At 37.8% G+C, this 23,664-nt stretch overlaps 2 protein-coding genes across 6 annotated transcripts in view; one reads left to right on the top strand and one right to left on the bottom strand.

Moving 5' to 3' along the window:
- Positions 1–609: 609 nt before the first annotated feature.
- Positions 610–16,785, top strand: LOC123758440 (U3 small nucleolar RNA-associated protein 25 homolog). Its single transcript, XM_045742861.2, has 9 exons — positions 610–800; positions 2,287–2,637; positions 2,913–3,592; positions 4,845–5,052; positions 5,616–5,750; positions 5,889–6,119; positions 7,793–8,053; positions 14,010–14,189; positions 16,496–16,785. Exons 1-9 carry the CDS (start codon positions 639–641, stop codon positions 16,664–16,666), a joined length of 2,379 nt encoding a protein of 792 aa, XP_045598817.1. The 5' UTR covers positions 610–638; the 3' UTR covers positions 16,667–16,785.
- A 1,297-nt stretch (positions 16,786–18,082) lies between these two features.
- Positions 18,083–23,664, bottom strand: part of LOC123758439 (PHD finger protein rhinoceros) — a 58,172-nt gene continuing 52,590 nt past the window's right edge. For 3 of the 5 annotated variants that reach the window (XM_045742857.2, XM_045742858.2, XM_045742860.2), the window contains exon 17: positions 18,083–20,771. In XM_045742857.2, coding sequence (XP_045598813.2) covers positions 20,766–20,771 — 6 coding nt within the window. In that variant the 3' untranslated portion in view covers positions 18,083–20,765. The remainder of the gene's footprint in view (positions 20,772–23,664) is intronic. The other 2 variants (XR_006772888.2, XR_006772889.2) reach the window with 1 other exon arrangement.

Below are 23,664 nucleotides of genomic sequence, written 5' to 3'. Positions count from 1 at the left end.
GCTACCTCATCCCTTTGTGTGTATTTTACCTCAATAAACTTATTTCAATTTCAATTTCACCCACACTAGGGTTCCTTGTAGTACAGTCGGGTTCGTTCTCGACTCACGATTGAGAATTCCGGGTTTGAATCCCGGGTAACACAGACCTGGTTGGGCACGTTTCCTTTCACCTCATGCTTGTCTTCCTAGCAGTAACTAGTTTCCCAGGAGTTAGTCAGCCTGTTGTGGGGTTGCATCCTGGGGAGGGTCAGTAGTTCGACCCTGAAAGGGGGAACACCTCGGTGTAAGCCTAACATGTGCTGTATATATAACCTGGCTTCCTGTCCCCCGACAAAAAGAGTTATTATTATGAATAGGGTTATAAACTCATGGAACCGCCTACCCGCCGAAGCCGTAATTGCCACAACTCTTGCATTTCGAGATCCATCTAGATAAAATCATCAGGATAAATGGGGGGGGGGACCATTGCCAAGCCGCTGGCTTCCTGTCCTGGTCGAACCTATTAGAGAGATAGTGGCCCCAGGTAAATTCAGGTAAATTATTCAAATTAATTAATAAATTGCAGATACATTATTAAATTGGAAACTTGTAGGAGGGTGTTTGGTGAGCGTACGGTAGCGGGAGGCCGAGTGTAAACAATGGCACGTGGCAGGGGAGGCTACACCCGCCACCACAACTCCTATAATAAGGCTAAGAGAAAGAAAGAGAAAGCTGAGAGTCTGCCCAAGAGAAAGCAGTATGAAGAATTTGGAGAAGCTCACCCGATTGAACAGGAAGAGTTAAATGTTAAAAGGAGGAAGGTGGGGCAGTTTGATGTTCTTGATTTAAGTCTAAAGGGACCTAGTTCACTAAGCGTTATGTACAGGCTGTATCTCTTATATGGCTGTCTTGAATGTTCTTAGAAACTGTGTAGGAAGAAATCCCGCATACAAGATTCAACTAGGTGTTCTTGCTAAAGTTATTAGGGATTTTGGTCTGGTTCACCTCGACAGACATTCTTGCCAATTTTTGATTCACCAGTCAGAGTGAAGGTAATATTTTTATCTTATCGTTTAGCTAATCATATCATTGCTCAGCTGGATAACTGACCAATCTCATACGTTTGAAATTGCAGCTCCCATCGACAAAGCATCACCTGCCACATTATCAACAGATTTCATTATAAAATTAGTTAATTTCTGAGCAGAATTTTTTTTTTCATTTTCTACATTCAGTACTAATAATATAGCAAACAAATACTGTACGCCATATGAGAACTAAACCACACACCGGTAGATGAGGAGACGACGACGTTTCATCTCCAATTGACTTGATAATGATCCAGAACAGACCGAAATGTCGTTGTCTCCTTGTCTTCTGGTGTGTGGTTTAGTTCTCCTATCTTCAAGCCACGTTATTGTGACCCCATCTTCTGCAAATATATCATATTTCCTCTTATGCAGTTCTTATTGACTTTGGGTGATTATCTGGACCCCAAGAAATGCTCTTAAAGTGTACATCCTTTCTCTCTGATAACTTATATTAACAATGATGGATTTATAATAATTTTTATATCTCTGTCTTTGTGATACAGTACCATATGAAATGTTAAGCATTATTACAAAATCTGTGTTAATTACAGAATTAATCAAAGCGTGCAGAATTTTCATAATTATAGGTCAATTTGTGTGATGTTTGGTAAGTCTACAACTTTATTTTGGTCATATTTCATTATAAAAAAGTTTATTTCCAGCATCAATTATATAAACAATTTCTACATTCATTATTAAGAATACTGTTTGGAAAATATATTTGTCCCAGTGGCGCAGGGGTAAGACACTCACCCAGTGCTTTGCGAGTGCTTTGGCCTTGATTTGTATCCTAGCCGGGGAGGCTTGACTGGGCGCCAATCCTTTACTGTAGCTTCAGTTCACCCAGTAGTGAATGAGTACCTGGTTGTTAAACGATTTAACTGGTCGTATTCCAGGGAAAATTAGGATTAAGGACCTACCTGAAATTGTATGTGTGCCAGTGGCTTTACAAGATTATAAGAACTCTTGTATAAATTTTTTTTTATTTATATGTATTATTTACATAATTATTTGATGATTTGGGTAATTACACATTTTTTACTTTACGTCATATTTTGTTATAGCGTATTTATTCAAGTAAAATTATGTTCATTCAATTCTACATTGATTGTCAATTTTTTGTTGGAAAATATTTAATTTTTGTTATATTTTTATAATTGTAGGCCATTTTGGGTAAATTTGGGCAAATCTAATAATAATTTTCTATTTGTAACAGGTAAAAGATAGTGAGGAAAATGACAGTGAATGTGTGGAGGTGGAAAATGCCGACGAATCTTCAAGTGATGAAGAAAATGGTGATACAGATGCAGTGTCACAACTCCTTGCCACTTTCAGTGCTGTTGCCCATAAAGCCATTGACAGCGATGAGGAAGATGATGCGCTCGAAGAGGAAGAGAGTTCTGAAGTAAATGAAGATAGCAATGATGAGGATGGTAACATTACAGTTGAACCTGAGGAGAGTGATGAAGAGGGGGATGATGATGCTGTAGATGAAGAGAACACAGATGGCGAGGCTGAGCAAGACAGCATTTCTACCGATGATACACAAAGTTTAGGAGATGTGATGGTTGGTGCTGATATATTTTGTATTGTGCACTTATTATATAAAACTTTGACTGTAAAGAGATTGGTGTTTAAAAGACAAGGGTCATGCCAGACAATGTGGATTGTATTTGAATTTAGCTAATAAAAGATAAATTGCTTTAAATAATTTCTTAATTTGTTATTGTGACTTTTATGTGCATGTGAAGTAGCTGCTGTGTAAACAGATGTTCAAAGATGCCAAATTTCTCTTACATGTATGTGCATTTGCTAGCCATTGAAAAATGTTTCTTGTTGCAGGATGATCAAGATAACACCGAAGTGGAGGAAGAGGAGGAGGAGGAGGAGGAGGAAGGGTCAAATCAAAGTCAAAAAGATACATTTTCAAATCATTTTGAGAAGAACTTGTGTGAAGCTGCAGCAGAACAAGTAAAGAACTTGAAAAGCTGGACATCATCTTTTAAAAAGTGGCCCACATTAGGGAGAATTAAGATAGAAGTTCCAAATGTTGAAATTCAAACTCCCAAACTTTTATTGTTAGCAGACGATGAAGATGGGACCAGTTTACCTAATATTGGAGATATTCCTAAGCCTCCGGAGAAAATTACAAATATTCTAGACGACTGTAACATTAGGAAGGCGTTGTGTAAGAATATACCATTTGCAAATATCTGTGGCAGTTCTAAATGCCCAACAAGCCTTACAGATTTCCAAAAGGAGCTACTTACTATTTTATCGAACTATTCTGATCTTTACTTCCCACAGGCCACTTTTGAGCACTGGGAGCAAGTGAGAACTGTTTATGCTGTCCATGCCATTAATCACATTCTCAAGACTAGAAAGAAAATTGTTAATCACACTCTTAAGATCACTAAAGCGAAAGCCGAGAAGAGATACGAATGTTCGGATAAGTATCGTGACCAAGGATACGCGAGGCCAAAAGTTCTTATTCTTCTACCATTTAAACACTCGGCTTACAGGTACAGTATTTTTTTTTTTTTTACAAAATTAAATGACCTACTCAATACACAAGGAAATCACAATTACGTGATATAGCTATGACAAAATAATTAAGCAGGACGGGGATCAAATCAGAGTCCTGGTTAGCCAGAGATGCATGCCTTAATCCATGAACTTAGATTAGCTGCCAGCTTGGTGCCTCCAGACCCCTAATAGATCCAGCCAGACCCCAGGTGACATACTCTTTAGCATATCATGGTCCGTGGGTTAAAGCGCACAACTGGCATTACCCAGGATGCTGGTTCAATCCCCGTTCTACTCCAGTGATTTTCTCATATACCTAGTGTTTGTTAGTGTTACATATTTTATGATTTGAAAGATTATTTTTTTTATCTTTTTATCTCGTGCAGTCCTATGGAATTGCTATTTCCAGAAGTTGTTTAATACTAGATCTAACAGTGTACAGTGTAACTTTGCTCGACCAAATTAATATATAGAGAGATGTTGATTCATTGTATAGTAGATATGATTGTATTTGCCAAACACATAAGGCCTTTTGAATATTCTGTGACAGATGGCACTTTGTAGCCTTTTGGGCTGGTTCTTTCTTATGATAATTACGTACTCAGTCCCTTCGTCTACTTTCACATCACCAGCCTGAACTCTTTATGCAAGTCTGTGCTCCTTATACTGTACCAACCTGTATTCACACCAGCCTGTCTTCCTTATACCAGTCTGTATTCCTTACACCAGTCTATACTCGTTACATCAGCCTGTACTCCTTACTTCAGCCTGTAACCCTTACACCAGCCTGTACTCTTTTCACCAGCCTGTACTCCTTATAGTAACCTGTACTCCTAATAGTAACCTGTATGCCTTACAGCAGCCTGTACTACTTGCACTAGCCTGTACTCCTAACACAAGCCTGTATACCTTACACCAGCCTGTCCTCACACCAACCTTTCTTCCTTACACCACCTCCTCCAGTACAAGTAGTCAGGCTAGTACTACTTGTACTAACCTGTACTCCTAACACTAGCCTGTATCCCTTACAGCAGCCTGTTTTCCTCACACCCGCCTACCCTCCTCACAATAACCTGTTCTCCTTACACCAGCCTGTCCTCCTCATACCAGCCTGTCCTCACACCGGCCACTTCATATCATGATGTGTGCCGGCTCAGACATACCGTTTTTAATCTCGAACTGCTTGTCTTTATTTTTGTGTTAATTTAAAAGAGGTAATATCTCTTCATTGATCATTTAATATTTCAGACTTGTGGAAACGATAATAACACTACTGTTTGAAGGCAAGAATACCGCCGTCCAAAATCATAGTCGTTTTCAAGAAGACTTTGGCCCTGGAGAGGGGGAAGATAGTGTCAACAAACGTGCCAGGCCAGAGGACTTCCAGGAAACATTTAAGGGTGACATTAGTGAGGACTTCAAGATTGGGTTAAAGCTGACCAAAAGTTCCCTCAAGGTAAGACTCATTTGTACAGAGTTTAAAAGTGTACAGGGAAAGTCAATTATGGAGCTACACTTTTTATTTGTTTATTTAGTGTAAGACCATATGTTTGCCACAGAGTACAAGCAATTTTCCATTTGTATAAGGGTTACATTCTTGTAACACTTGTGTAAAGCAAACACCACACAACTCAATCTTGTAGGTACAATGCTATGAAGAAAGCATGGTGGTTCATTCCAGGGGTCTCTAAAAGTGTGCAGGAGCCTGACACAGTTGATAAAGTGTGGTACATCGGCGAAACATCTAACAACTCGTATACTAAATCTGCACAGCATTAAAATTCATCTGTGCATGTCGTAACAATATAAGATTATCTGTATACAACCAATTTCACATTTTCAAATATCATGCAAATCATGGGCTGCCTGTATCTCTTAGATGAGTATATACAGTATTCTGCCTGGATATATTTTGAGCTGTCATTCTGCCACTTGTATAGGTTATATGTATTCTGTACACCCTAAAGTTTAATAATGTACTTAGATCACTTTAATTGACCATTGTTTAACCATTTTCAGCTGTATGCAGATTTTTACCACTCTGACATCATAATAGCTTCACCTCTTGGCTTACGCTATGTAGTGGGCAACTCGGTCAAGACTGACGCAGAGGCGGACTTCCTCACCTCTATTGAAGTTCTTATCTTGGATCAGGTATGAAATAGTGAAGGCATATGCAAGATTGCAATATATTTTCTATACACTAGATATGAATATAATGATAACAGGAAATATAATTTTCCATTTCTCCATTCTTAATGTAGTACTGTATAATGTTTACATTCCATACAGGCGGATGTCTTTATGATGCAGAATTGGGAGCATGTTCTGGTATTGATGGAGACTATAAATCACCATCCTCATGACATTCATAAGCTTGATACGGACCTCACTCGAGTGCGTTTATGGTCTTTGGATGGCCATTCCAAACTGTATCGTCAGACTGTCATCTTCTCGGCAACTCTTGTAGACCATAACAGGGCGCTCATTAATAAGTGTACCAATTTCACAGGAAGATTGCAGGTAAAGTGAATACTGTACTTTGAATTCCAATATTTGAGATTATTGCAGGAAACAAATTGTGCAGTGTTTAAGTTCAGTCACCATAGGATTTCACAGGTATTGTTATTAGCTTGTGAAGCTACAGTATTAACTGAGGTTGACACTGTAAATAGTTATAAACAAAGAAAATGCTGTAAAACAAAGAAAAATGCAAGATAGAATGTAACAAAACACCAGTACCGTACCTTTATGGTCCCGACACACACCAACACCTTTATGGCACCAGCACTACAGTCAATAAGTCAGGCTCCTGTGGCTTATATCACCTCACATGTATCAAGGACTGGAGTGAACGATATGGGAGAAAATGCAGAATAAAACCAGTGAAGAGCAGAGGTGCCATAGGCACAATCAGAGAACACTGTATAAACATCAGAGGTCCGCGGTTGTTCAACACCCTCCCAGCGAGCATAAGAAATATTGCCGGAACAACCGTGGACATCTTCAGGAGGAAACTAGATTCTTTCCTCCAAGGAGTGCCAGACCAACTGGGCTGTGGTGGATATGTGGGCCTGCGGGTCGCTCCAAGCAACAGCCTGGTGGACCAAACTCTCACAATTCAAGCCTGGCCCGAGCCCAGGCTTGGGGAGTAGAAGAACTCCCAGAACCCCATCAACCAGGCATCGACGAGACCAATATATTACCCATTCAACAGGCAAGGGTGCATGTAGCAATCAAAGATCATCCTACATCTGAGATTATTCACTTGAAAAGGTGAAAGAACTTCTCAGAAAACACAGCCTCCTTACGAGAAATGTTTGGAGATTACAAAACCACCACATAAAACTCTGTATTCACTCCCTAACTTTCCCTACCAACACATGTGGTGTCCAAGGTCTCTTGAAGTTTAAACCATTTTAAGAATGGTGTCCTGCAATCTGCCAATTAATACAATTATACCTCTTTCATCTCCCACTCAATTATGAGGAGATAGCTTGTATAGGTATACAGTACGATATTTGGTATTTGGGAAGCAATCGGTGTTTAAGTTAATTTACCAGCTTAAAACTGTTAAATTTATTTCAAGAACTGGATTTATTTCTTGCTGGTTAACCCTAGACATGATAGGTCATCACATTGTAATTTTTAAAATACTATACAATATTTCCAAAATTTTTAATGTCACTCGCCAGCACGAAGATAAACAGAATAATTCATAACTTCCAGTGGCATATACTTTAAATACCCAAATCCCCACACATATTAAACAGGAAAGTGATGACATCTTGGCCATCCTGGACCCTTATCATGTCAACTGCTTTGTGTATACAGGCAATACTTTGATACATTTGTTGGAGACCTTACTGAACATATTAACTGTTATTTAGAGACATCCAATGGAGGGTTGTCTGTAATGGAGAGAGAGACTTGTACGGTACTGTACTTTCATTCTTAGTCTACTAATCACTCAAAATAGACTGATTGTCAATGAATATCTATTTATAGTTACATATGCAACGTACAAATATGAAAATGAAAAATTGACGATGTTTTTGTCCATCAACATGTTCTGTAATGATCTTTAGTCATGTTGTTTTAACTCATCATCAGCATATGCAATATATTGTATTATGCATTATTTTGCACTTGCTCTTTCTATAGTAAGTTATAATTACGAAAAGTATTTCTTACAGGTATTAAACCCTGTAGAACATGGTTCAGTTCAAGAAGTTGTGGTACAAGCTGAACTTGTCCTCAGTCGCATATCAGGAATGAGAGATCCAGACAGCAGGTTCCAGCACTTTACGCAAGAGTTGCTTCCTCAGTTCCGATCAAGCATGCGCCATAACGTCTTGGTGTACATTCCTGACTATTGTGATTACATTCGATTAGTGCGGTATTTGAAGGAGGATGGAGGCACCAGTGCTGCTACTATAAATGAATACATGGTTGGAGTAAGTATTACTTAAAATGTTGCAATACAGTATGATAATGCCAAGCTAAACTTGTAAACTGATTTACAGCTTTCCTGGAGATCGTGTATCAGACTGGACCATTTAGTATTTTGTTAGGGATTTTTTTGAGAAATTAGGATATATTCCATTATATAAGATATGTCATGTATTTTTACATGACTAAACCCTAAAAAATAAATTTTATGGTTTAATAACCCTAAAGGGGTTATTAATTCCCTTGACAATATTCAATTAATTAAAGTTAATTTTTACATAGGTTCTCTTGATGGATAGCCATCATGGGGAACAGTTGAGGCTTTTGTTTGACAAATACACTCATAAAGCATGGGAAAGGAATGTGCGAACACATAGAACATGGGAAACGAGTGTGCACTCATAGAACATGGGAAACCAGTGTGCACTCATAGAGCATGGGAAACCAGTGTGCACTCATAGAGCATGGGAAACCAGTGTGCACTTATATAGCATGGGAGACCAGTGTGCACTCATAGAGCATGGGAAACCAGTGTGCACTCATAGAGCATGGGAATCGAGTGTGAACACACTTATAAAGCATGGGAAACGAGTGTGAAAACACACTTATAAAGCATGGGAAACAAGTGTGAAAACACACTTATAAAGCATGGGAAACGAGTGTGAACACACTCATATAGCATGGGAAATGAGTGTGAACACACTCATATAGCATGGGAAATGAGTGTGAACACACTCATAGAGTATGGGGAAACAAGTGCATGAACAATGGTTCTAAAGGATAGGGAACTATCAGGAGAAGTGCCAAGCCATTATGACTATATAGCACTTGGAAGGGGATCAGGATAAGGATTTGTGATGAGACGAGAAAGAAACTGTCTCTGAAATAATACTGTAATCTTATTTTTAAAATATACATAACATGATACAGTGGTTAATTAGTTGTTACAGTGTATTTATATTTAATAAAGCCACAAGTACGCAAAGCATTTCATGTTTCAAATAATTTGGGATTGTATTTAAGTTAAGTGTTCATTAGTTTTGCTCATTTGCACCTGTACCGACCGGGGGACCAGCCTCGCTACCTACGCTAAGTACCTGCCATAAAGTTTGAACAAAATAACACACATAATATTACAAATATACGATATACATATAATATTATAATATTAAACATATAAATATATATACATATATATTGTTACAAATATACAATATACATATAATATTATAAATATATAGATATATACAACAAAACAAGGCAATATGGGAGTAAATAAACAAATTTGTGGCCACTGTAACAACTTCTTAAAGACGAAGGTAACGGGAATTGAATGTTATATCTGTAAGACTAGATTCCATTCGGCTTGTACAGGAGTGAGTAACACTACGGCACTGAGAGATGGCCACTTGCTCTGGGTGTGTAAAAATGACCTGCCAGCTTGGAATATCCTAAAAAACCTTCTAGATAACATGACGCATGAACGGAAAACATCATTCATTGGAAGCCTACCAGCCATCCAGAAGGAGTGGGAAAGGAACAACAATTCTAATATACAAGGGGCGGAGGCTATAGTCAGGGATGAAACTGAGGCTGAAACTCAGGAAGTTGCAAACTCTGACTCAGTAGGCCTGGATGTAGATGACATTAAACTAGAAAGTGTACCTGACAGCTCGATAGGTACAGACACCACGACGGTTCTCGATAGAGCAATTCAGAACAGAAGGACAGACTTATGCAAATTTTATGCAAAGGGCATATGCAGACATAGATATGCTGGTAATAAGAAAGGATTAGAATGCAGTTACCAACATCCCAAAAAATGTTTAAATATGCTTAGGAAAGGTGAGTGTCGATTTGGATCAATATGTAGGTTTTTCCATCCTGACATGTGCCAAACCTCACTGGAGGACAGAAAATGCTATGGCCTTAGCTGCCCACACTTTCACGTGAAAGGCACGGAACGCTACATAAAGAGTGGCAAGCAGGATAATGAATTTGGAGAGGATTAGAATGCAGTTACCAACATCCCAAAAAATGTTTAAATATGCTTAGGAAAGGTGAGTGTCGATTTGGATCAATATGTAGGTTTTTCCATCCTGACATGTGCCAAACCTCACTGGAGGACAGAAAATGCTATGGCCTTAGCTGCCCACACTTTCACGTGAAAGGCACGGAACGCTACATAAAGAGTGGCAAGCAGGATAATGAATTTGGAGGAAATTCTATAAATTTTTTATACCAGACCGGCAGAGAATTCAAAAGGAGCAGCATGGAGAGTGTATGGAACTGGATGCCAGATCCACTGGCATTCCAGAATTACAGATACAATTACCCACCGAAAGGGAACTACAACTACGACAGAAAACTGCCCTACAACAATCAGTACTGGTCAGAACAAACTCATTATGTCCACGATTAATGGACGTGCCGAAAAAGTCTCCCATTCAAACTATCACTAATAGAGTAACCTCATTCATCTTTGCCAACATACAAGGACTGAAAACAAGAACAAACAACAAAGTACAGTTCATAAATGGCCTCCTCACGGAGTCAAATGCAGTATTTGGAGCTTTCACAGAAACCCATGCAGGGGAATTGTTGGACAGTGAGATCTGGATTCCAGGATATAACCTATACAGGTGTGATAGGAAAATTAGGTCACATGGAGGAGTGGGTCTGTATATTAGGGAAGACCTTGTATGCTCGGAGCTCCTAAACGTTACAAATGAGGTGGTAGAGGTACTGGGATTAAAAATAGAGAAAATAAATTTAGTGATTATACTAATATACAAACCGCCAGATGCAACGGCTGAGGAATTCACAGAACAGATAAGCAAAATAGAGAATAGCCTTAATAATTTGGAGAACCCGATACCTGATATTATTTTCCTAGGTGACTTCAACTTGCCTAGTCTCAGGTGGAAAATAGCAAACAATAATATTATACCAGGAAATCTATCAGGACCTAACCAACCACAGATTAGAGAACTACTTAGATTCTGTGACAAATTTTCACTCAATCAGCAGATATCGGAGCCAACGAGAAATGAAAATATTCTAGATCTGGTCTTTACGAACAATGAAGACATTATCAGAGACATTACGATATCAGATACCACATACTCAGATCACAAACTCATTGAAATGCAAACGACCATCAATACTCAGAATAGACCTAAAACGTTGATAAAGCGAGAGGGGCTATTCAGTAAATTCAATTTTAATAATAAAAGGATAGACTGGGAGATAATAAACAGGGAACTTACAAACATTCCATGGGGAACTGTTCTAAATAATACAAGTCCTACAGAAGGAATAGAAAAACTTACTTCAGAAGCGTATCAAGTCTGTCTGAAACATGTTCCTTTGAGGAAAGCCAGAAAGAGATCTAACGTAGAAAGAGAACGCAGACGACACTATAAACGCAGGAAAAAAATAACGGAACTGCTTATGCAGACACGAATTTCCCGTCAAAGAAGGAATAATTTAAATAGGGAGATTGAGGAAATCGAGCGGAAATTGAAACACTCATATGAAACTGAAGAAAGGCAGTTAGAACAGAAAGCAATTCAGGAAATAAAGAAAAATCCAAAATATTTCTTCTCATATGCGAAATCAAAAGCAAAAACCACTGCCAGTATTGGACCTATTCGTACAAGTGAAGGTTCATACACGGAGGATGACAAAGAAATTAGTGAAATCCTAAAAAAGCAGTATGAGGACATGTTTAGCACTCCAATAAACAACATGAAGGTGGAAGATCCAGACATTTTCTTTATGCGGGATATTCAAACCCCGGTAAATATAACTGATATAAACACGAGCGCACTAAATTTTGAAAAAGAAATTGAAAACATGCCCATGCACTCGGCCCCAGGTCCAGACTCATGGAATTCAATATTTATAAAGAAATGCAAAGTGCCGGTAGCACAGGCACTCAGTATAGTGTGGAGGAAGAGCTTGGACACGGGGGAGATACCAGATGCACTTAAAGTAGCAGACATAGCCCCTCTACACAAGGGAGGGAGCAAAGCATTGGCAAAAAATTATAGACCAGTTGCACTAACATCGCACATCATAAAAGTATTTGAGAGAGTGATTAGGAGTCAGGTCACCAATTTCATGGAGACCAATGACCTTCATAACCCAGGCCAACATGGATTTCGAGCGGGAAGATCGTGCCTCTCACAGCTACTTGAGCACTACGACAAAGTCACTGAGGCATTAGAAGAGAAACAGAATGCTGATGTGATATACACGGACTTCGCAAAGGCCTTCGATAAATGTGACCATGGCGTGATAGCACACAAAATGAAGTCAATGGGAATAACCGGTAAAGTAGGACGCTGGATACTCAGTTTTCTGTCAAACAGGACTCAGCGAGTAACGGTCAACCATATAAAATCTAGTCCAAGTGCAGTGAAAAGCTCTGTACCTCAGGGTACAGTCCTTGCACCACTGCTTTTCCTTATTCTCATATCAGATATAGACAAAAATACAAGTCACAGCTTCGTATCATCCTTTGCAGATGACACAAAAATCAGTATGAAAATTACCTCGGCTGAGGACATTGAAAAACTTCAAGCTGATATTAATAAAGTTTTCGACTGGGCATCAGAAAATAACATGATGTTTAACAGTGATAAATTCCAGGTACTCAGGTACGGTAAAAATGAGGACCTTAAACATAATACAGAGTACAAAACACAATCAAATGTACCCATAGTAGGAAAACAGCATGTAAAGGATTTGGGAATAATAATGTCGGACGACCTAACGTTTAAGGAGCATAACCAAGCAAATATTGCGACAGCCAGAAAAATGATAGGATGGATTACGAGAACTTTCAAATCCAGGGATCCCATCACAATGGTTGTACTCTTCAAGGCACTTGTGTTGTCCTGTCTTGAGTACTGCTCAGTACTCACTTCCCCCTTCAAAGCAGGAGAGATTGCTGAAATAGAGGGAATACAGAGAACATATACGGCACGCATAGACGCAATAAAGCACCTAAATTATTGGGATCGTCTCAAAGCCCTCCAAATGTACTCACTAGAAAGAAGACGAGAGAGATATCAAATAATATACACCTGGAAGATACTGGAGGGCCAAGTACCAAATCTACACAGTAAAATAACAACGTACTGGAGTGAACGACATGGAAGAAAATGTAGAATAGAACCAATGAAGAGCAGAGGTGCCATAGGCACAATCAGAGAACACTGTATAAACATCAGAGGTCCGCGGTTGTTCAACGTCCTCCCAGCAAGCATAAGAAATATTGCCGGAACAACCGTGGACATTTTCAAGAGGAAACTAGATTTATTCCTCCAAGGAATGCCGGACCAACCGGGCTGTGGTGGGTATGTGGGCCTGCGGGCCGCTCCAAGCAACAGCCTAGTGGACCAAACTCTCACAAGTCGAGCCTGGCCTCGGGCCGGGCTTGGGGAGTAGAAGAACTCCCAGAACCCCATCAACCAGGTAACCAGGTATGGCAAACCAAGAGGTATAGAAATATTAGAGGACTGACTTCAAAGTTCCCCTTGGTGGATATCCATCATCTTTGACCAAACCACACACTAGAAAGTGAAGGGGCGACGACGTTTCGGTCCCTTCACTTTCTAGTATGTGGTTTGGTCAACATATTTCAGCCACGTCATTGTGACTCCTCGTCTGCATCCATCATGTTTGATGGTGAAGTTTAGGTTTTGCTCAATAAATGTACCTAACAAAAGTGAGAAATAGGAGACTATGACTTAGTAGCAGGCATCCATCAGTCTCAGGAGACTATGGAGTTGCGCTCTGGTTGTCGGTCTGGAGTGGTGTAAAGTAACATCTATGTTAACAACACTAAATTATATTTTCCAAAGTATATGTAGAATTTTATGTTAATACAAATTGAAAAAAAGAATGCTTGATAACCATATAAAATATTGTATTATCATTTCTCATTTTCAGCAAAACAGCAAAGTTGCCAAAGCGCGCAGCCTGTTCTTTGATGGAAAACGTAATTTTCTGCTGTACACCGAAAGATTTCACTTCTACCGACGTTATCGGATTAAAGGAGTTAGACACATTATATTCTATGATGTACCATCCTACCCGCACTTCTTCTCCGAGATTTGCAATCTCATGGTGGTAAGATATTTCATGATATTCTATTTACTATTCTCTCTTTTAGTGAAACTTTAGGCTTATTCATATGTTATTTTGTTATGACTTTAGATTAAAAGTTTTAACCAAATATGACAACTCTACATTTTGGCTTTTTTCATCATCCTTGCTCTCTACATGTTTGCTTCTCTGGTGACCCAGCTGTTTCTTAGGTGACCCAGCTGTTTCTTAGGTGACCCCAGTTGTTTCTTAGGTGACCCCAGTTGTTTCTTAGGTGTCCCAGTTGTTTCTTAGGTGTCCCAGTTGTTTCTTAGGTGACCCAGTTGTTTCTTAGGTGACCCAGCTGTTTCGTAGGTGACCCAGCTGTTTCTTAGGTGACCCAGCTGTTTCTTAGGTGACCAAGCTGTTTCTTAGGTGACCCAGCTGTTTCTTAGGTGACCCAGCTGTTTCTTCGGTGACACAGCTGTTTCTTAGGTGACCCAGCTGTTTCTTAGGTGACCCAGCTGTTTCTTAGGTGACCCAGCTGGTTCTCAGATGACCCAGCTGTTTCTGAGATGACCCAGCTGTTTCTTAGGTGACCCAGCTATTTCTTAGGTGACCCAGCTGTTTCTTAGGTGACCCAGCTGTTTCTTAGGTGACCAAGCTGTTTCTTAGGTGACCCAGCTATTTCTTAGGTGACCCAGCTATTTCTTAGGTGACCCAGCTGTTTCTTAGGTGACCCAGCTGTTTCTTAGGTGACCAAGCTATTTCTTAGGTGGCCCAGCTGTTTCTTAGGTGACCCAGCTGTTTCTAAAGTTCACCCTCTCATCTGTTGTTCTGCACAGTTCTGTTCTGGCCCTCACATTACACTTTGCTATTAGCAATCTTCCGAGAGGATACTTTTTAGGTTTCGCTGAATTTTCTGAACTGTCACTTTTGAATGATTACGAGTAAAGTCACTATCTGTTGGCCACTACATAAAAAGAAAATGCTAGTATCTACAACATTGAATAAAACTAAACTCCAAAAATTTTATAAACTTTTAAAATGTGCCCTGGAACTTCTTCTTCAGATGGTTTAAGTGCACAAGCATCACCTAGTTATGTTTGTCCGCATGATTTATTTTGTACGTGAGGTCCCCAACCTTTTCTGTCACTATACAGGGACCTTCTATAATGGTACTTTGAAATATAGACATCACATATGAGAAAGAGTGGAATATAAATGTACAAAAATTCCTGTATCTCAGTAATAGAGAACACAAATTTCCTTATTGATCTAATTTACCTGAATTTACCCAAGGGCTACTCTCCCCAGTGGCCTAGATGAGGGCAGGAAGCCAGTGGCTTGTCAGAGGTCCCTTCCAGATACAATGGTTCAGTAATTTACAGAACAGTTCAAATAAAACATTATGATTATCTAGAAAATCCTGTACTGGATTCTACTGTAATTTTAGAGACTTTAATCTACACCGTTTAGGATGGTGGATAACGGACATTATAACAAGGAATCACAACAGAAATTACCACAGATTAGAGAAATCCTTAGAATATGTGACAAATTTTCTCCAAGCTAGCAAATAAAATCCAACTATGGGCTAAAATACTCTGGATTTGATCTTAACAATGAAGAAACAATAATAAAAATATATATATATATATATATGTGAAATTGGTTTTACTGTGTTATCTGAAGCACTATGGAAACTGTTGAGCAATGTAGGGTAATTAGTGATTATTTATCATGATGGAAGAATGTGAGTTTTCACATTTGTTCTTTGTATGTGATGTGGTTTTGTTGACATTTATAGCACAAACTGAATTGTTTGACGTTAACGGTTCTAAGAGTACTAGTACTTTGTATTTGAGTGTTGCAATGTACTGTAATACAGTACTCTGAAAGATTTAGATGCTGCAAATTAAATATCTAGAATTTATCTGTACAAATGGTGTTAGTGGGACATGCTAAGGTTCTTTGAGGGTCTGTAGAGTGAAAAGGATAGTTTTGAATGCACAAGGAATCAACACGGAGAGAGGTTACCGTATTTGCCAGCAGATAGGATGCACAGTTTTAGTCTACAACCATCCAGATATACTTTACATCACACACAATCATATGTTTCCCCCTCTACAAAACCACGTAAATACCGCTTAATAAACATACAATGAAACAAAATTGATTTTTCCATGAAATATCTTCTTAAATTGGACATATCTTATATGTCAGCAAATGTGGTAATACTGTAGCAGAGACTTGTACATTTTCATCCCATATCTTAAATGTAATTTCATTTGCATTGGTGCTTATTGTATCATAATACATGGCTTATTGTTCATACTTTTTCTAAACAGGAAGGTAACCAAAATCCTCGGGTACGTCAAAAGCATCTCGGGGCTAGCACAGTAACAGTTCTGTTCCAGCGTTCGGATCTCACGAAGCTGGTTGGTGTCTTGGGATCAACGAGAGCAGGAGAGCTCATCAATTCCAGCAAATCTGTTCATCTCTGTATGATTGGGAAATAAAAACAGCTCTCTCTGTCTTATAGATGTGTCATTTGTCAGGGGTTATCAAAATATAATTATATTAGTTATTATTGAATATACAGATTTTTACTCAGTTGTGACATTAAAAAATGTCAAAATCACATCTTTTATTTATCTTCCTTCAAATTTAACTTTAGAAATTAGAAAAAAACAAATTACCTGTACTGTAGTTTTATTAATGTAATTAATAAGGTTTTAAATCAATATTCTGTGGGACCCTCATATTTTCATTAGGGCTCCAACCCTGACATTTGGAAGAGAACTTTGGGTATGGAGAGTGCATGCTAAAGCTTGTTACTGTAGCAGCAGAAATTAGCTTTTTTTGTGGACAGCAGCTGGTATATGTGGGATGGATATAGCATATGCAAGATGTAAATAATTTTGAGACAATGGATTGACTTGAGCCTGTGTTCTAGTGAATCCCAGACACCTGCCTTAAGTGACTTGGCCGTGATGGTACAAAAGTCGACCAGCCGACTTTAATTCAAAATGATTTTCATCAATATATTGAGCCATTGTGATTTCTTTGTGATATGAAAGATGTGTCGGTGAATGAAATGAGGAGTGGAAGGACTACAATACATTTAAGTGGTATTACATAGAATGCCTGATGGTTACTTAACAAAAAAGGGTGTTAAGGAGACCATATGGTAGAGGCAGACAACCAATATCTTGTGGTAACAGAGCATCCTAGAAAATCTCCTGTTCTGGCCACTCCCTAAAGGGGAGCTTGAGGGACAAAATATCACATCAGGGCAACATCTACTACATGTATATCGTATGCAACATTTAACCATATCAACTGTAAAATGATCAATTGTCCATGTATCAACACACCGAACAACATACTGTAATCTCCTGCTTTCTGACAGCTGCTATGTGTTTCATATTTTTGTCAAGCTTACTTTGACATTTACAATATGCTGCCTCTTATTATTTTTTATTTACCAGTCGGGAAAAATAAAATATTCTCCTTTGTGTTCAGATGCTGAACAGCTAAAAGACATAGGGTGATTGATGGTGTGGAGGGCCAGGAATCCTTGTGAGAAACCATGAAAATGAAGGTCTCGTGTTAAGAACATGATATCCATTCAAGCGCACATACACAGTACTGCATGCGAGTATCCACGTAGGAAAAATGAAATGAAAATCCAACAAAAAATCCAAACAGGAATTTTTGTTTCCTGCATGGATGCTTATACATAACTGAATCATGTGTTTTTGTGAATATTCTAGCACAGTACCGTGTATATACTGGCCACTCATGAACATGTAGGTCTATCCTTTATGCACCTGAAGTACAAAGCACACACAGGCCACAACACTCCTTTGTCAAAGCAAAAAGTGCATCTGTTGACAAAAATGTCACCTATTCCTGTGAATAAAACTACGCGAGAAAGTCTTTATTTTTTATTCTCGTCATTAAAAAAAGAACTATACTTCCTTGCAAACTGAAAATATGATAAATAAGCCTTATTACACATATTCTGAATGAATAGAAAGTTTTTAATTATTCAGTTACAATACAAGAAATGTACAATAAATGCTCATCATTATCTTAAATTTCACAAGATCCTTAAAATAAATAAAACTGAAAGGTAATTAAGTACAGGTACAGGTACCATAATAAAAATAATTACAACAAAGAAGTGACACAGTAAAAGTTATGAAGTTATAGGTAATTTTAAGGCCCAACAATGTGAATGAACAATCTTTCCAAAATTAAATGGGTGAAAACACAACAAAACCACAATTTATTTGTATGATTCCTATTAAATAAGATATGGATGAGGCTGAATGAAAGAATGTACAAGAAATGTGTAGAATGACAAAATTTAGAAGCAAATGAGAAAACAAGGTGGAATGTAGAGGTGCGGAGATGTTTAGACAAATATCAGCTTATACATTACCAAACATAAAAAAAAAAGGTAAAAAAACTAGACAAAATAAAAATTTAGGTAAGAAAATTTGTATTTCAACAGAAGTAGCTCTTTTATGATACTAAAATGTATCTGTAATAGCAGACTAGTTAGGCATCTGGGATTGACTAATACAAGGTTTCCTTGATATGACAATGAAGGAACATAAAATTTAAAATGGGTAAAGAGGTGCACTATTGAGGAAACTGAAAGCATAGCACACCAGTACTGTTGTTGTTGTTGTTAAAGATTCGCTACCTGGAACAAAAAGTTCCAAGTAACACGGGCTATGGTGAGCCCGTAATACACCAGTACTGTTTATAAGTTATCAAGAAATAAATGAGACTTAGAAGTAAGTGAGCGAGATCAGCTGCCGGCAAACACGCAGGAAGGATTAAGTTATACAGTACGAGTAAATGTTGATACAGTATAGGTACTGGATATAGGAAGGACAGACTTGGACTTTATATGTACAGTATAAGGAGTGTCTTCAGTGTTACCTGCTCCATTCAACCAAAAAAATCATCTATATCTGAGCATATTCTGGAGATGCAAGCTTCCTATAATATAAAAACATTAAGGGGATATATGTAGATAGATGGATAAAAGTTTATAAATAAAATTTGTTGCCTAAAATTCACACGTTTTATCGTCGGTATATTTCATATGCAAACAACTTAAACCAAATAATATTTAAATAAATATATTTTTCTCTACACTCGGGACACATTTATTTGAAATAATATTGATAAACATTAAGTTAGCTCCCACAGTTATTGTCATTGCATGTAACAACAAATAAAATAAATAAATATATTTTCACATATTAACACTAAATTTTGAAAAGTTCGTATAAAACATAATTTAAAAGTTTGCTAACAATAAAAAAAATTATACATTTTCTCTCATTTGTAGGTACTATTGTAAGAATGTTTTCAAAGATATGAACATCTGTGATCTCTCATTTCCCCCTGGCTGGTTACTGAGTAGTTGGCAATGTAGAGATGTGGAAGTTGATGAGAGGACATTATATATTATACAAACATTATACTACTTTACCCCACATATGCAACACAATGGTGCCAATAGAATTCCAGTTTTATGAAGCAACAATAACATGGCTCAAGAGTTGATAGCCGACCAGCACATCTGAAAATGAGGAGCCGATGATGTTTCACTTGATAATGGTTCAGGACGGACCAAAACATCGTCGCTTCTTCATCTTAGATGTGTCGGTTGGGTGTCAATATTTTCATAGTTGGTTACTAAATCTTCAAATAATAATTATTTTGCATGAAGTTGTCAATTTACTGATTGCTAAATACTTTTGAACAAGGCCTGTCTCATGGCCTACTAGCCTTCTTTATTGAGCGGTAAAGATTGTAACTACAATTGCTGCATCATCCAATTTCTAAGTCAGTCATACAAAGAGATCACATAGTTTTCTGACAAACTGCAGTAAAAATGGTCTTTCATATACATATAACAGAAATCAACCCAGCTTCATAATTTGATTTTACAGAATTTCTGATACAATATTTCTCAAACCAAAACAGATTTATAAAATGACACAATAGCAATACAGTATCATGACGTTAACCCGTCCTCTCGAAATGTACCTCACATTTTGACGTATAAATCTCCTAAGACCTAAACCTGATAGACTAAACATCATAGCAACTTGAAAAATTAACGTGATGTCCCATTTTCTATTTAAGGGTCCTCAGTTGGGTTAGGTTTGGGCAATTTAGTACATCAGTTTGGCGACATTGTGAACAGTAGAGAGGATGAGCTGGTTAATGTTACATATTAACAGAATAATTATATTTTCATTCTATGTTGTAAGAGTATCTGGCACTGGTCAAAAACACTATTATTTTAATATTTTTACTGAAAATCACACGCTCGTGTGTGTCAAAATTTCAGGCAAGTTTTGAAAACCAAAACTTCATTGAACATTCAACCAGCTCCGAGTAATAATATACTGTACATGTACTTCTCTGATACAATATATTTATATCGGACAATAACCTCCAATCGTTTCACTTTATTCTTATAATTTCTCCTTATGTGCTGAACAGGTTTAAATAAGAGTAAACAGAAGAGTACCACAACCACTAGGAAATGCTCACGTGCAGAACAGGAATACACCCAGGATTCTACGTCTGAAAAAGAGGAGAGAGATTTTGGAGTCACGATACAAGTCTTTTACCTAACTACATTTTACAAGAGTAACTAAAGAAAAGATCTTGGTCAGCTATATAATACAGTATTACATTTATGAGCAGCTATTAAGTTCAAATAACATAAGTTTAGCAAATTGTAAATGAGAAACATTTACCTAGCATGCAAATTCTCACATGACTAACTCAACATTGGCTTTACATCATTCATGCATATTTTGCCCACTGGGAACAAACTTCAATCACATACATTAAGTTTCTCATTACAGCATAGTACAGCACTGTGTATTCTTGTGTGAACGGAAATCATGCCCTTATAGTGTTAGTTTGACCATAATCCTTTAATGTTACCAAATATGGCTGACATTAGAGGCACCAAACATTTTTGTTAAAAAAATAACGACCAATTTGGTTGGAAAGTTGTGTGTATTTTGTTATGAACCAAAATGCGTCAAGATATATCTGTTGAAAAGTACAATGATGTACTTTGGTATGCCTAAATACTGTATGCTAAAAATACTGTACTTTTTATGTATACTGTACATGTACACGAGTAATTAACATTAAAATAAAATTTTACAATTATTTATAAATATTGACAGTAATGAATGGATAATTTAATGAATTTTTCTTTGTTTCTTAGAAGTTCCTACAGGATTCAGTTGTATTTATTTGTTCCTACAGGATTCAGTTGTATTTATTTGTTCCTTTCACACCTGTTGGGTTTTATTTAGCACGTGTAATTATTAGGTGATCCAGTTGACTAAATGATTTCTGCTATTTGTTTTTAATGTGATTACTATTAAGTCAGGATTGTCTAGCAGCACCATTAGCTAAGCTGAAGCAGTTGAGAAAAATCTCTTCGTGAAGAGAGAGAATTGGTGACACTTAAAGTGGCCTTGCGCTGACCAGTCTGGTGAAGGAGTATGGGCAACTGGCACTGTTTCTCATCTAATACAATATACAAACACCGTACATACGTAGTGTATATAAATTCATCTATAACAGATGTACCTTGCAAGTCACGCTTCACTTCCAAATAAAAATAATTGTTTTCTTACATACGGTACTGTATACTGTTCATTATTTAATCTACAGCTGTAGTACAACATGATGTTTGTATTATTAATGTATCAATGTATGAGTAAATAGAGGCTGAGTAAGGTAAAATAACTATGAAGAGGAAAGTAAGCCAATATGATTACATAGCACTTTGAAGGGATACAAGAACAAGGAGCTGGGATACAAGGACGGGTTGAAGGAACGGACAACCACACGAACTACCAGAGATCGAATGCTGACCTAACAAGAAGCAAGGTGGTCGTTACATAAATCAGTTCAAGTGGATGACCCAAATAGAGGTTTGGTGTGAAACGGAAGCTGTCAGTTCAAATTAGTCCGTTCAAGCAGGAGTGCACAGTACTGTGGCAATGAACATTCTCAATAAAATTGACTGTATGCTTCAAAAAGGATTCATGCTGAAGAAATGAATACTGCATATAAGCTGCAAAAATTACCAATTGTTTACTCTTCATACAAACTAAGACTAAGCTACTAAGAGTGGATAGACAAGTAACACAAATATAATTAATATAACTTTTATTTCAACACTGGCTGAAATAGATTCACAGAAAATTAAAACTAAATATTGTAATGTATTCTTCTAGTTGAGTATAATAAGTGTCATTATCAGAGCTGCTGCCTTGCGTGACAAGTGTTGAATATGGAATGGTTACTCAACGCATACATTATATAACATTTTCAATCATAACAGACCAAGGTAGGTATTGCAGACCTATCATGCCAGGTATATCTTATCATACATACAACACAATAAAATATCTTAAAAATAATATGTTGAGTGTAATGAAACACTTTTATCTAGATTGGACCTATGTAACTTCCCCTCAGCTTACGTCACCCGCTTGTGTAAGACACTGTGACCTCGCCACGTACTTGGGGACACATACGCGTGTAGAGAGCAGGAGGCCAAACACAAGGTACCAGCTGGGAGAGGAAATCCTTCAGGAGTCAGGAAGAGAGAAAGATTTGGGGTTGATATCACACCAGACCTGTCCCCTGAAGCCCACATCACAAGATAACATCAGCGCTGTATGCAAGGCTGGCGAACATAAGAACTGCCTTCAGAAACTATGTAAAGAATCATTCAGTACCTTGTATGCCTCATGTCAGATCAATACTGGAATATGTGGCTCCAGCCTGGAGTCCACATCTAGTCAAACACAAAATGAAGTTAAAAAAAAGTTCAGAGGTATGCCACCAGGCTAGTCCCCAAGCTGAGAGGAATGAACTACAAGGAAAGACTACTGGAACTGAACCTCACAACACTGGAAGACAGAAGAGTTAGGAAAGACATGATCACTCTCTATAAAATTTTCAAGGGAAGTAATAGGGGTAGATAAAGATAAACTGTTTAGCATGGGGTGCTACGCAAACAAGGGGACACGGGTGGAAACCTAGTACCCAAATGAGCCACAAGGATGTTAGAAAGAACTTTTTCAGTGTCAGAGTAGTTAATAGATGGAATGCATTAGGCAGTGATGTGGTGGAGGCTGACTCCATACACAGTTTCAAATGTAGATATGATAAAGCCCAATAGGCTGAGGAATTTGTACACCAGTTAATTGACAGTTAAGAGGCGAGACCAAAGAGCAAAAGCTTAACCCCCGCAAGCACAACTAGGTGAGTAAACACTTCACAACATCTACAAGCAATCTCTCACTTCATGACACGGAGCTCGTGGGAAGCAAAGATCAACCCTCTACTGAACTGAGCCACCCAAACAAAGAAAACTTAAAACACTCAACCATATTACAAAATGTTACTGTACTTCAAACTGCTTATAGTCAAATAA

The sequence above is a fragment of the Procambarus clarkii genome, chromosome 11, assembly GCF_040958095.1.
Source record: "Procambarus clarkii isolate CNS0578487 chromosome 11, FALCON_Pclarkii_2.0, whole genome shotgun sequence".
Classification (NCBI taxonomy): Eukaryota; Metazoa; Arthropoda; class Malacostraca; order Decapoda; family Cambaridae; genus Procambarus; species Procambarus clarkii.
This window is presented reverse-complemented; position numbering and strand designations above follow the sequence as displayed.